Source organism: Takifugu rubripes, chromosome 11 (assembly GCF_901000725.2).
Source record: "Takifugu rubripes chromosome 11, fTakRub1.2, whole genome shotgun sequence".
Lineage (NCBI taxonomy): Eukaryota > Metazoa > Chordata > Actinopteri > Tetraodontiformes > Tetraodontidae > Takifugu > Takifugu rubripes.
In genome coordinates this window covers 14,362,249-14,376,924 of record NC_042295.1, presented here as the reverse complement: position 1 = coordinate 14,376,924, position 14,676 = coordinate 14,362,249, and the positions used below count along the sequence as shown (strand labels likewise).

General features: G+C 44.6%; 1 protein-coding gene and 1 non-coding gene across 4 annotated transcripts; one reads left to right on the top strand and one right to left on the bottom strand.

Moving 5' to 3' along the window:
- Positions 1-3,909: 3,909 nt before the first annotated feature.
- On the bottom strand, positions 3,910-3,983 carry trnai-aau (transfer RNA isoleucine (anticodon AAU)). The gene has a single exon. It is a non-coding gene; the product is annotated as a tRNA-Ile (tRNA).
- Positions 3,984-8,212: 4,229 nt separating this feature from the next.
- LOC101077494 (cdc42 effector protein 3) lies at positions 8,213-14,159 on the top strand. Of its 3 annotated transcripts, none has more exons than XM_029843934.1 (3): positions 8,213-8,366; positions 11,821-12,783; positions 12,817-14,159. In XM_029843934.1, exons 2-3 carry the CDS (start codon positions 12,301-12,303, stop codon positions 13,294-13,296), a joined length of 963 nt encoding a protein of 320 aa, XP_029699794.1. In that variant the 5' UTR covers positions 8,213-8,366; positions 11,821-12,300; the 3' UTR covers positions 13,297-14,159. The 3 variants fall into 3 exon arrangements, with proteins under 3 accessions (XP_029699794.1, XP_029699795.1, XP_029699793.1); XM_029843935.1 differs by having other exon boundaries at positions 11,821-12,807; positions 12,862-14,159; XM_029843933.1 differs by having other exon boundaries at positions 11,821-14,159.
- The last annotated feature ends 517 nt before the right edge of the window (positions 14,160-14,676 follow it).

The window sequence follows — 14,676 nt, the reverse complement described above, 5'->3', positions numbered from 1 at the left end:
TCTCTCTTCATTCTTCAAAAGTAGGTGTGCCGCCGCTATATTTAGGGCCCCAGCGGCTGAAGGCGGATTGTTCCCCCCTCATCTGTCCTCCGTGTGTCTGGATCAGGATTTCAGCATCATGCAGCCTGTTTCCTGGTGAGCTGCGAGCCTCCAGCCGCCACTTCCTCCCCCACTCCCATCCTGCCACACTGGCACCAGGAAGACGACTCTCTCTTTGAAGGTTTCCCATGACTGATACTGACTCGCGGGCCGAGCTCTGTCATGGGGCAGCGTTTGCGTTGCGCGGTGCTGCAATATGGTCGTCGTCGAAACTCGCGGGTCCTGACACCTTGGGAGTGACGCAAACGTGAAAAGTCCCTTGTCTTTCCTCTCGTGAGACATTTAACTTCTATTCAGACGGATCCAGTTATGGGGCAATCGTCCTCGAAATGTGAAGACGTCGCCCAGCACAGCGTGCACGTTCAAACGCGCCTTGATGTGTCATGTATGTCGGCAACTTGGGTGTCTGGGTCTGCGCTTAACTCATTTATCCAGTCCCTTTAAACACTCAAAACTCCTACGTTCACCATATCTTTTATCTGTAATCGGCTTAGTGCCCCGTCCAGGGCGGATACCTGCTGCCAGGGTATTTATAGAAGACCTGATCCTCTCAGAAGATGACTTTGGCTGGGATTTGGAGATTGACGGGAAGGGGGGGTGGGTGAAGGGTGAGGCTGAAGATTGAGTGTCTTCACAGAGAAAGATGAGTTCATCGAAACACAGTGATCATGTGATTCCTAATTAAAACAACGGCTCAGGTCAATATCACAGGCAATAAAAGCAGGGTGTGTTCCTGTGACAGTTTCCTCATTCTGGCATCCGTGATGTCCTTTCTTGGAGTCTGTCTGTCTGCGAGTTCCTTTTTGGAAGCTGCACCAGGTCGGAATGTCCGAAACTCAATTTCGATCCCTTTTAATTGTGTCTGGAGGGAAACAAAGAGCCGCAGACCCACTAGTGTCCGATCACCTGTGGAAAATGTCCCTCATCATCTTTACGTTTGATGTTGCCTCTGTTGTCACATATCAAAAAATAAAAAAAATCAGATTTTGATGACGACAAAGACTTGAGTCTATCTGAAACCGGAAAATAAATGTTTACATAGTACAGATTAATCAGGTTATGTCATGGCCACACATCCAAATGAGAGAACATTGGTTAATTTTTACCTCGCACAACATGATTTGGCTTTTTGTCCAAGGTCACCAAAAAGAGTAGAGCGAGGGGACAAGAATGTTCTGGCTGGACTTTGATAGGGGCCAGGATGGCAGTGTGAAGGTTATCAATCAGTAATGCACCATTATTTGATTATTGATCACTGGATTATATCGTTGGTTAATACAAAACAGGACAGCAAAATTATGGCACCCATGTGAACAACTAGCTTCTATTTACTCCCTATGATATTGGACATTAGCTTAAACAGCATATATTTCCTAAAAGATAGTCAAAGTATTTGGTTTTTGGCGAAAACACCCAGAGTACAGGAAGGTTTTTGACTAGTCTGTCCTCAATGTGCACATAATTACATACGGTGCGTCCTGTGAGTGAGACAGGAACTGTTCACTGACCATGAGACATTCAGATGGGGGGGAAAGCTGAAGCGTGTTGAGGTTGGCCTTGAGCTGCGGGGTCTCTGATGAATGGATCTGCAGTCCGAGGGTGAGATGTACAAACTGACATCACAGTGCTGGTATGTATCTGCTGCACATGTGACACAGGCCTTTGTGGTAGCCGCATGCCTGTGGTGCACATGGGTGTGTGAGGACATATCTTTCTATTCCTACGAGTCTTTACTGCAGCGTTTGGACCTCACACAAGCCAAGTGTTTGTGTGTTTCTGCACCGGATGCACGTGTGGATGTTTGAGCACATGTATTCAATTATGAGGGGGGGGGGGGGACACCTTCACCCATAAATGTGCATCCAACCTGCAAAGATACAACCAAATGAAAAGTTCTTGCTATTGTTGTAACGAGCACAACCAAGGCACATCCCTAAATATTAACTATTTTAACATAATTTAAGTCCAATTTTAGTTCCATGGTGTTCTTTTTTTCCCCACTATGAAATTATATTAAATGTTGTATAAGTAATGCGCTATAAGCTCTAAGGTGATTAGTGGCAATTACTGCTGTGTCATTTGATGCGACTATATAGAATGGTCAAGTCATGCAACCCACACACACACACACACACACACACACACACACACACACACACACACACACACACACACAGCTTCCTGTCCTTGTTGAAAAATATTCCAGTTATCCTGGGAAGACTCCTCCTTTCCTTTCTTGAGATTTATTTTCCTTCCGCATCCTTTCCATTGCTTTATTTCTGTTTTGGGGTTTCTATAGTTCAGCTCCAAGGGCTCCACTCATGGTTTGATGGTCATTGTCCTCTCCCTCATTAAAACAAATTCCTTACAAATCTCCTCCTGCTTTCCTCTCTGTGCTGAATATCGGTCGGCCTTTTTGATGGATCATTTTGCTGACAGACTAAACAATGCTGTTCCTGTCAAGGTCAAAAGAACATTGTATTTTTGTACATTCTTAATAAGGTCCACGTTATGTAGCATGTTGGTCTGCTGTCTGTGTAGATTCTCAGTCATCCAGGTCATCGTTATCCACGGTAGTTTTCTCTGTCACCTGGACTGGGTTTCTTCTCTTCTATCCAGAAGGCTTCTTCAGTTCTGAACTCGCTGGGGACAGAGTTTGAATATATAGCCCCTGTGGACCATTGCCATGTTAATGATAATGAGTGGTCACCTGAGAGTCGTTGGTCGGGTTGTTCACCTAGTTTCTGTTGAGGCGTCTCCCCTTTGTCTGCTGGATCACATGGTGGTGAGCCACTGGGTCTCCTGGAATGGTGTGAATGTTTGTTTTGCTGTTGGAAGGAGTGGAGGACTGCATTGTACGTGGGTGATAGGAAGTGCCTCAGGCCACCACCTCTGTTTAAGGATGGCTTTTCCAATTTAACATGGATAGCTTCCTTGACCCCCCTCTCAAACCAGCGGTCTTCTCTGGCCAGTATCCGTACTTGGCTGTCCTCGAAGGAGTGCCCACTCTCCTTTAAGTGTAAGTGGACTGCTGAGTCCTGACCCGAAGAGGTGGCACGTCTGTGTTGTGCCATTCTTCTGTGGAGAGGTTGCTTGGTTTCCCCAATGTCCAGTTCCTCACGTTCCTCCTGGCACTGTACAGCATAAACAACATTACTTTGTTTGGGTCCTGGTGTCTTGTCCTTTGGGTGTACTAACCTCTGTCTGAGAGTGTTGCTGGGTTTGAACTGAACCGGTATGTCGTGTTTCTGGAGGATCCTCCTAAACTTCTCAGAGACTCCGGACAGGTAGGGGATGGAAACGCTGCGGCGTTTGTTTCTCTCCTCCTCTCCTTTGCTGAGGTCTCGTTTTCTTGAGGTCCTGGTGAAGGCCCAGTCTGGGTAGCCACATGTTTTGAGAGCTGTCTTAATGTGGTCCTGTTCCTTCTTCCTGCCTTGGGATGTGGTGGGTATTTCTCTGGCCCGGTGTTGGAGCGTTTTGATCACTGGTGAGAGTCAAACTGGAGGTACTGGTTGGTATGTGTAGGTGATCCTGACTGCGCAGTCCAGAAAGACCAGGCTGTTTCCTTTTACATCTTCCCGGGTGAATTTTACATGCGCGTCTGTTTTGTCGAGGTGATTTGAGAACGCTTCCAATTCTTGTGTTCGGATTTTTTGCTGAAAAACTTCTACAGTCATTTATAAACTAGACTGTCATGTTTCATAAAAGCAGTGACAAAAGACCCAATGAAACATTAAAATAACAAAACACCGACGCTTTCAAGCCACAAACCTTGCAGCTCCCCGTCAACATATTTAACAACTTAAAAGTTGGCCCGTACGGGGATCGAACCCGCGACCTTGGCGTTATTAGCACCACGCTCTAACCAACTGAGCTAACCGGCCATGCTGTGGAGCCCCGCCCCTTTTCACTTCGCCGCGCGCGCGTGCGCACCCCAGTAGTGACCGTTAAACACAAGAACATGATGGACAAACTTTTAAATCCTCCTGGGCCTCAGTAGATTCATTTCTAGTGAATTGGATGCACCATGTGTCAGTGTGGCATTGCCACCTTATCCCCCCCCCCCCCCCCCCCCCCAACATCAACACGCCAACTTCCGGTTGTGGAGCAAACCCAAATCCACAGGACAAGTTTAAAATTAGAAGTTTAAAATTAGATGGCAAATTAGATGTTTCCTAAAATAACCACCTCCAACACCCCCCCCCCCCCCCAACCACACACACACACACACACCTGACCTTTTACTACGATAAATCGTACTGAGTTTTCCATCTGCCAGGTTTCCCACCCTAAAAGTTTTGCACAGACCTTCTCTGTCACCCAAATGCACTTCAGCACTGCTGTTTGTTCCATCAGAGTTCAGGTATTTTCAGGCTCAGTCAAAGCACCACAAAGATAAGTAACATATAGCTGTTCTATAAAATTTACTACCATGAACTTTGATAAAAAGCAGACAAGTTGTATTTTTAGTCCTTTGGGTGGGGGCGATAGGAAGAGGAGCTTTAAACTTCTTCTCTATCAGTCTGCATCTATGGGCTGGTTCCAGGTGGCCAACGGTGCTGACCCCGAGGGTGACCCCTGCTCTGAACCCTGGAAAAAAGGAAGGTGGAGAGTTGGTGGCAAGAGGCCAGTGCAGGGGAACATTGTGGGAACGGAAGTGGGCCAGGGAGGCAGGGGGAGCCGCCTGGAGCTGGGGAAGAGGCGGGAGGTGGAGGGAACGGCTTATGCAGGTTGATACTCCCCAAAATTTGGAATCCACTTGTTGAATAACGTGTTTCGCTCATTGTGATTGAAATGACGTAACAGCCCTCCGCAGCTTCTTTCTGGTGTTTTTGTTAAGAGTTGAGTATTGGAGGCATGAATGACATATTTATAGCATCCTGTGTTATTTCACCCTCCTTTCTGTTACATCATTCATTGTTTTGATTTCCGCCCTCCTGCCCATTTTATCTTTTTCTGCTCAACGCTGCTGGAAAAAACAGGAGCAAAGAGCTACTGCCCTTAGGGGGAGCAAGTTGCAAAGTGGTTCTGTCTCTAACCTCTCTCAACAGTAGTGCTCTTTATATATACTAACCTTTGCTTGTGGGTGTATTTCTGGACCAGACAATGAAGATGCTACGCTTGAAAAAAGGCCGAGAGCAGCCACACAAAAGGGAAATTTACGGGGGGGATCTTCCCATTCGCACTCCAAATGTTTTGCTGTTGAAGCTGAACCACACGGGACTCCAAATCACAGAGGGCATCGCTCACTCAAAACCCAAACTGTTAGCCACAAGATTATAACAATGAGCCTGAACCTGTTATAGAATCTCGGAATAACTGAAATTACATCAATTGCATGTTTATCACAATAAGCAACCAAAGCTGTAAAAGTCAAAAGAATGGTGGTTGAGTGGGCTGTGGGGGTTCCTCTCATGTTGGGCAACAGCTGGAGACCACTTCCTCTCGGAGGTCATTTCTCTGTTCGGATCAGAGTGCTCTTCTTTTCAGAGCTCCTCTCTCAACACTGCACCCAAACAACGGCCCCAAACATGGACAGAAACTGGTTAAAACAGCTTTTCCTCTCCTGGATTTCATAATCCCGCCCGTTCTCGCCCCATTCTTGCTATATTTCAGCCTGTCACCCACAGTTCGCTTCAATCAGGGCACGATAAATGGAAACACATGAAGAGTCGTTCACTCGCAGATTCCCAGAATTCCTGGCCATGAGGTCACATGGTGTATGTCACTCATTTCTGTGGCTGTTCCTAAACAGAAATAAGACTTGGTCCTCACCAAGAACCACTGTGGTCGTTGTGGGTCAGGATTAGTGAAACAAAGATACTTTACTGTAAATTTAGACTCAGCCCGTCAAACAGGCCGTTATTATGTTCAATCTTCGCCGACGTTGTTATGAAGAGGATTAGATTTACTTTCCTGGTTTAGAGCGGCGGATTTGAAGAATAAATATCTCTGTAGACTGTGGGTGAACACGTGCACGGTGACCCTCTCTGTGACGAGCGGTGTCCTCCAGAGCAAGGTGCAACTCCTGTAACTAGCAAAACACTAAAAAACCCTTTGGATGTGAGCAGCAACAGAAAGAAACGTTCAATGCAAAATAATGCACATAAAAAAAATACTATTAAATAACCACAAACAAATAAGGACGACTCGTGCAAAACATGTGGAATACTGGTGACTTGCTTGTTGTTTTATTATGAGATCTTTCTGTTTCTCTGATGGGGACCGATTATTTCCACCTGTCTGAGAGAACATGTTGCGTAACTCGCACTAAAACGGGACAGATTGGTTCTGGTTGCAGTCCTCTCGCCTTCCCTCTTGGAGTGTGTCTCCCCACATCTTTACAGACTTATGCAGTTCTTCAGTCACGTTGGAAGAGTGCTCATTGTTTATCAATCTGTGTCAGAACACTGACACACACGTACCCCCACTTCCCCACACACACACTTTCTCTGAGTGCTGGAAAACACAGATCTCTCTGGGGGTCTTAGCATGGGCCCCCACCTGGGGGCTGGAGCCATTCCATGTGACTCTGAGGAGAAAGAGAGAGAGAGAGAGAGAGAGAGAGTGTGTGTGTGTGTGTGTGTGTTTGTTACACAGGGATTATTCAAAAATCTTTGAGTGGACCCACCCCATACTGCACTGATTACATCTTGATTTACTTAGGTGATGTCATGTATGTGTGTGTGTGTGTGTGTGTGTGTGTGTGTTCTTTGTGATATAACCACATTTTTAGAGACTGTGTAATATGCATCTTATCTGTTTACACATTCCAGTCAGCTTTAAACAATCTCACAAAGCGATAGTGTGAGTTGGAGGCGCGTCTGCGTTGCCGCCAACTTTTCTTCACCAAACGAAAAAACTTCGGCCTAAAAAAAAAACCAAATCAATATCTTTTTACTTTCGCTGACACAAATCCAAGTGTTGCTTCGGTGTAAATGTCGTTCCGTCGTTGCAGAAAAGAACAAAACACCACGGAGGAGCTTTATTTGTCTTACGGGCCTCCTGTGGGGGCTGTAAACAAGCTGCGTCTGCAATCTGACCCAAGGACAAGAGACGTCTGCATTCTCCGCTTGCTAAATGGTCGTTATCTCAGGGTAATTATGCTCAGAGCTGTCGGGGCTGCTGGAAGATGCTTCTCTAGCTTTTGCCTCAGTTGGTCTCCACTGAGCTGAAGATAACTGAAGGCCTGTTTACATTTCTAATTATTCCTGTCCCCATCTTTATAGCTCGGTACAGAAAACAAGCCAAACTATTTTGATAACTCAAATACTGCTGCTGCAGCTATGGGGAGATTTGGGAGGTCAGCCAGATGTTAGTCAGCGCTTAACTTTAATGGTTAAACCAGGATTTCTTACTAGAGTCATTTGAATTTACATTTTTGAAATTGTTTACCAGGCAGGTTTCACAGAAAGAAAGAGACAAGGAGAAAAGCTGTTAATGCTTTCAGCCCTTTTCCAGTTAACAGAACACACACATCAAGGTTTCTTCCTGTCTGTCACATCAAAAGATCTAAAGCAAATGGGTTTTATCACACGGGCCATAAAAGAAAGATTTCCACCATCACACGAGGCTTAAAAGGGTTATTGTACTTGTGTGTTTTACCCGGGTTAATCCTCTCTAACACAGTTTTTACACATTTACTCATCAGACTCATTTAAACGCCAGTGTGATTATTTGGCCTGGGTGTTGATCAAAGCCTCAAAGGAAGCTCATCTTCTTCCGACTCGTTCAGGCTGTATATGCACGCGTGAACAAGCCTTAGGTTTATATATAATTCGTCACACGAAGGTTTTTTCCTCTCCTTTTATGTGACCACATGGTGATAAACAACTTCGCTGCACCGACTTTCTGGATCCCCGTAAAATGTTAGTTTTTACCAAGTGAGTCACATTTCTTCAAAGTAATATAATGAAAAATAAAAAGCAACAAAGCAAAAGCAAATGGCCCGTATATTGCTTCATATTTTTCCCGTTTCCAATCTCTCCATTTCTTCACTGAATCCAGGTCAGTTATCGTGGGAGCGGAGCGCTCAGTGCTAAAATGTTGAGTGGAAGATTTTAATTTGGAAAACGAAACCGGATGTGACTTGACGCTCACTTCTGGGAAATGACATGGCTAATTCGCTGGGAGGCCGATCCCGCTTGACTTTCTCCGTCCACAGCGCTCCAGAGACAGATAATACCCGCAGTAAGAGGTTTACCTGCTCCGAAGCTCCCGTCCGTTGCGCTGGATTGTACGACTGAACTACCTGCGTCAGCCTGCAGGTAAATGTCGGGGACAAGTCATTATTCTGCTCTTATCTGCTTGTTATGGTTCCGGGGACTTTGTGTTATGTTTTATTGTGTGGAGCCCCAAGTTGTTGGTCGTTGTTAGTAGATTTTCCTTCTTAAAACATCCTCCAAGTAACAAAAAAGAAGGAATGCTGGCAGGTGTTTCTTGTTTCAAACAGATTACATATGATGATCATTGGATCATCATAAAGAGAAAGACGTTTTCTGACAACGATATATATTTAAGTTTCCTCTCAACCATACACTGGTTTTAAAATATACATCTTTATACTGGGAACTTTACTGTGTAATTCTTGTTTTTCTTTTCTCTTTTTTAAGTTTAAACTGCGCATTTCTAGCAACGTTATCGCCTAATGTTTATTTAGTCGGACTAAGATTGCCACACCTTACACTTCAGGTACCCATGAACAACTGCACACAATCTGGGTTATGGTAATCTAATTTAGGAGAAGATTAAGTGTCACATAAGCTGGCGGACGTGGTGCGCAAATGGAAGTCAGATCGAAAACGTGTGACCTCGCCGCGCTGCTGTAACACTGACTTCAGGGGAATCTACTCTGTTGCGTAAGATGGGAGATGATGGAGCGCGGCAGGATGATGCCTGTTGACATAATGCACCTTAACTACGGCGCTGGCTGCACAACACAACTTATTAGCAAGAAAATGTAGCTCCCCAAAGCAGAAAAGTGATTAGAAGACCCTCATTTTATTTTAGGATTTCACATCCGATTTGGCTTGAGTGCAAAAGTAGCTTCGTGTGACCGTCTGTCTAGATAAGACGGTACATTATTGCATTTGTTCCAGTGGTACCAATCAGCCTTCAGGAGGACAGCGGTGATCTCAGAGGCTCAGTTATATAACGCGCACGGAGGAAGAGGGAGTTAGCCGGAGTTGAGCTTTATCCTTGAACTACTGTCTACTGCCTGACACAATACTTGGAACTGATAGTTTTTATTTAGTTTAGGGTTTCATCACAGCTGTGGTGGCTTATTATCTTCTCAGAAAACTATTTGCGCGTTTTATTGATATTTTCATGCGTCGTGGTCGCCCTCACTGTTGAAAACACTTTTTTTTACAGAACCCCACTGTGGAAAACACGCTGCATACCAAGTAAATAAGTAAAGCAGCTTTGCTGCTGTGTGTAAAAACAGGCGGATTAGTAAAAAGCGTTTTTGTCAACAATCGCCTGCTGTGCGTAATTACGCATGACGCAAGGCGCTGCGGATGACCGGAATGAAAGCAAGGATGCGGCCGTGCGTTCAGGCGCGTTCGTCTGTGTATGCTTGTTCTAGAAGATGACAGGGCTCACTGGTGGCTGGCTGATTGTCCGCTGGAGACAAATGGAGCCTGAGAAGAGAAACAGATGTGAGAGTGGCCTCCTCGGAGGCTGATTGCGTCAATATTAGCGTGATGAAATCCATTTTGAAAGTCGGCAATTTGGAGGGAATATTTTTCCCGTGAAACATGGAAAGATCACCCTCTGACATTAAGAAGGATTTTGGGCGGATTGTTTTGTCTGTATAGGTTAATGTCAGCGGCATGACGTTTTTCGGCTGTGCCATGACCTCCAATGTAAACTTAGACTTCCTGTTAGGAGTCACATTCAAGTCACGCTCGAGTGAATACATTTGAAACGCTACAATGTTGACAAAAATCGCTTTTTACAACCCCAACATTTGTTTCCATGCACTGTGATCTCTTCCCCCTTGACTCAAACTCAGTCTTAAAGTTGTATTTATTTTAGTCTCCCATCCAAACAAATGCCATGATAACGTGAAGAGTGAGTGTCATAGAAGGCCAGATATTTAATATTTGATAACCATAATAGCACAAGACACACAGCTCTCCTGCTAATAAAGTTTTAGAAATGGAACTGAAGCGGTTTGTCTGGCTGCAGGTATAAAATCCGTCCGTTTGATTTAGTTTTTGCGGAGGAGGAATGGCTCCTTAGAGGAACACTTGGAAATGTCAACAGAAACGAACCCCCAACCATTTAGCAACACACTCCACCCATCTGAACTATCTCTGACTTGTTTGCTTCGACGCTTTTCTTCTTTTTGTCGTTCTTTCTTTCTATTGTTGTCTTACATATGTTTTAGATTTTGCGCGGGCGTGAAGGAAGCAGACCGTACACACACACTCGTTTCATTGCAGGTGGTTTTAACACTTTTGTCATTTCATTTTATGCTCAGATATCGTCTACTGGGAAGACTGTTCTCTTTATTCTAGTAAAACCTCACCAGCTCACCGGGTTTAGGTGGATTAAGCAGAAATTGCCTTAATCCGTGTAAGGTTTCTTCATCCTGGCACCTCTTTAGTCACAGACCAGTTTCTGTCTAATCAGGTGTGAGTTGGCGGAGCAGAGAATAACGTCTCAGTGTGCCAGATGATCTCACACCTCTCCCTTTCCTCCAAAACACTTGTAACTTAACTCCTCTGGGACACAAAAGACCATTAGCAACTTTTCCTACTTACGTATTTATAAGGGTCAAAATGTGGATTTAGATGATTTTTGCTTGAAAATCAGGTCTAGTTTACTTCCCTGACTTAATTCGGTAAAACAACGTCATCACATTTCCATATTACTGCGATAAAGTTCCTCAGTATCACTCTTGTTTAGGTTTCCACAGAAGTTCCGGAATGTGAAGGAGTTGCAACATACTGAACCACAGCATGGTTACAGACGTCAGGATTGTGCTCAAATTCATATCAATGTGGCTGAAATTAGTCCACCCATAAAGAAAAAACAGCCTGAGCTGTCAGCCTCTTCAAGACTTTTGATCGAATTAATACAAAAACTCGGCAGTGGTGAGATTTCTGGTTCCAGAGTCATGTGGATACAGGATATTCTGCTTCCTAAAAAACAAGATTAAGTTAATTATAGTCATAAGATCAGGAAGTTGAGGAGAATATCCTCCTGGATGATTTTTGAGGTGAAGTGATTCTCTGACTGGTTAAAGCGGCTTCATTTTAAAACGGGGGTATTTAGGATGGCGTTGGGTCAGAAGATCACACATCGCCCCACAAAGTCTTCAGAGATAACAGGTCCACACATGGGACAAGGACACCGAGCTGTGAAGCCAAATGCCTCAAAACCACCAATTTCTTGCAGTAATAAGCGTTTCTACAGACGAAGCTAAAGGGGTTTTAAAGAATGTGTGACCAATTTTCAGCAGTGACTTATTGAGTGAGTCACTGTAAGAGCATCTTCAACAGCCACAACATCCAGTCTCACATTTTCTTATAATTTGGGGTATTCGTGGCGTCTTTTCCACCAAAGTTCTTCTGGATCACTGAGAAGTGGCTTGTAAATCTTCCCCTGCATTCATTCCTCCCCTCTCCAGCTCCCGCCACCTCCCTCCCAATCTTCCCTAGTTTTTCCTTCATCTTTATCTGACTTTTGTCTCTTTCTTGTTTGTCCTCACAGAGTTTCTTTTTATGGTTGTCGCATTCCTGAAGTTTCTGACAGCTTCAGAGGACCGACCCGAAGGCAGGGAGTGAGGTCACGCCAGGTCATACTCTTCATCCTTTCATCCCTTTTTCTGAGGAGCGGAACCAGAAAATCCTCAGTGTTTGGGTGGATATGGCTTTTCTGTGCATGAGAGGGAGCTGAGCCAAGGTCGAGGCCTCCGTCCCCCCCCCCTCCAGAATCACATGTTAGTGTGAGGCACAGCCCTTGGGGGTTGCTATCGCTACAGTGACTGTCCTAAATACTCGGAAACATTTGGAGAAGCAACAGAGGCTGGATCGCTCGGTTGCGAGTGGAAAGATCCACACTCGTCTTTTGTGAGCTGTTGACATTGTTTTATATTCGGTCTCATTGCTGAAGAAACAGGCGACAGGAAGCTCCCGTACCAGTAGGAAGAGTCAAGGAAAGCAGAGTTCTCACTGACCCGTCAGAGGAAAAATGCCAGCAAAGACGCCCATATACTTAAAAACTACGACTCCCAAAAAAGGAAAGAAACTGAAGCTTCGTGACATCCTCTCAGGCGACATGATCAGCCCCCCTCTGGGAGATGTTCGTCACAGCGCGCACGTAGGTCCTGAAGGGGAAGGTGATATGTTTGGAGACGTGGGTTTCCTCCAGGGCAAGATGAACATGCTGCCGTCCAACAGCCGGACACAGAACGGGCGCTCACAAAGCGTGGAAAGACAGACGGACGACAACTTCACCACGAAACAAGACTCCCATAACTACTCCTACAATGGCTACCACTACCAGCACTCCCCCCCTGGCCTGTTGAAGACCACCATGTCCATGCCGGTATTCATCGCCCACGAACAGGCTCCACCCAAACCCCCGCGCCTCCATCTGGATGATCCTTCGCCTCCTCAGCAAAATCACTTCCACTATCACCAAGCTGCAGAGAAAAGTCACAAACAGTCCAATGGTTACGGTTACACGGAGCGCCAGGGGCACCCCGGTTACACGGAGCGCCAGGGGCACCCCGGTTACACGGAGCGCCAGGGGCACCCCGGTTACACGGAGCGCCAGGGGCACCCCGGCGTGTCGCTCTTTGAGAATGGCATCGTGGGTCGTTTGGCATCGGAGCCCTGCCGTGACATCTCCCTCTCCCCCACCATCCGCAAGCTGGTCCCTTCCTCCGGCTCCTTCTCAGAGGTCTCCTCTGAGGATTCCATGTATGAAGCCTGCGGACCCCTGGATGTTCACCGGGGCCTCAGCCTGGACTCTGATGCTGGTTTGAGCAATGAGGATCTAATGAGTGAACGGAGCGAGTCACCCTGCACTCCCTTCCAGCCAGACATCGTCACGGCCCCATCTGGTGTGCCGCGGTCGGAGTCAATGGCGGGGTTAAATCTTGACTTGGGCCCATCTATCCTGGAGGATGTTCTGAGTATTATGGACCGCTACAAGGCGGACGACAACCGCTGTGAGCTGTGAGAAACAGAAAAGTAACACGGGCACTTTTATACATACTTTTTAAAGTCTTTGAAGAAAAAACTGAACTCAATACTGGAGGAGAGACGAAAGGGGGTGGAGACAATGTGTCAGCTGTTTTGTTGTTTGTACTGTAACTAAAACGTATGTGAACATTTTTGTGAAACGCTGGGACGTTGCTTCATGACATGACAACAGCCAAGGCCTTGGGCTGGTCCTCTGAGCCTTAATTAAAGCTGAACTTCAGACTGATGAATACTCAAACTGTAAGCTGTCAAATTTGAGGAAAAAAAATTCTTATCTTGTTCTCAAAGTCGTTAGCAACACAGTCATCTGTTGTTTGGACAAAATACCAAACTCTTCCCACATGGGATTGTCTATTCTTCTGACTGGGATTCTGAAATTTGTGCTTGTTAATTGTTAACAGTTTGCTCACATGGTCAGATACACAGGGCTGCAACTTGACCTCCAAAAAACAGGAGAAAGCAGCAGCTGTGAAGAAAATTCTGGACTGACTTAACCATCATGGAAACTACAACTATGCAAGAGTGTTTTTTCCAGCTGTGGATGCACATGGACAAAGATTCAAAACTCTCAGATCCTCATTTAAATTGCATACACAAAGATTTGGTGATTCCGTGGTGAATGCTGTTTTCCAACCATTTTTCCTGTCTGACATGTAGAAAATGTGATGCTAAACTGTGAATATCTTTTTTGTTTTGAGAACTGCAACTCGTCTAGACTTAAAGGCTTACCACATTTTGACCTATTGTCTGCAACTTAACATATTTTTTTGTCATTATTATCTGTTATTCAAATGTCATATACCTATGCTGTATAATGTAAATAAAACATTCATAGAAAAAGTTGAGATTTCCTGGTCTAGTATTTCCACAGACAAGTCAAGAGAACAGCTGCAAAACTCAAACCTACTACTAATATTTTACAAATTATTTTGTTTAATGCTATAGTCAAATACATTTCAAGTGTTTTATACGTTATTTTTCATTACCATGGGGCGCTAAACTGACTGATTTTATTGGTATTACGAGTAATCACTGCCCTCTAGTGTTCATATTTAAAATAAAAAATGACCAAAATATAAGATTAAGATTAAGATGTACTTTATTCATCCCCGTAGGGAAATTGAATTGTAGTAGCAACCTATACAAAGAATAGAAACAGAATAAATAAATACAAATAAGATTAGAACGTTATAAGCATATATACAGCATGTATATATAATATACATAATATATTATATACTATATAAAAGCATTATAAGCATATATACATAAATATAGAATAAAATAGAAATAAAATTACAACATAAACATTAAAACAATTATTGTTATTGACAAACATAACATAACATTATATATA

What these genes read in the sequence shown, in the direction of transcription:
- LOC101077494 (XM_029843933.1), top strand. Translation starts at nt 12,301, where the DNA reads ATGCCAGCAAAGACGCCCATATACTTAAAAACTACGACTCCCAAAAAA.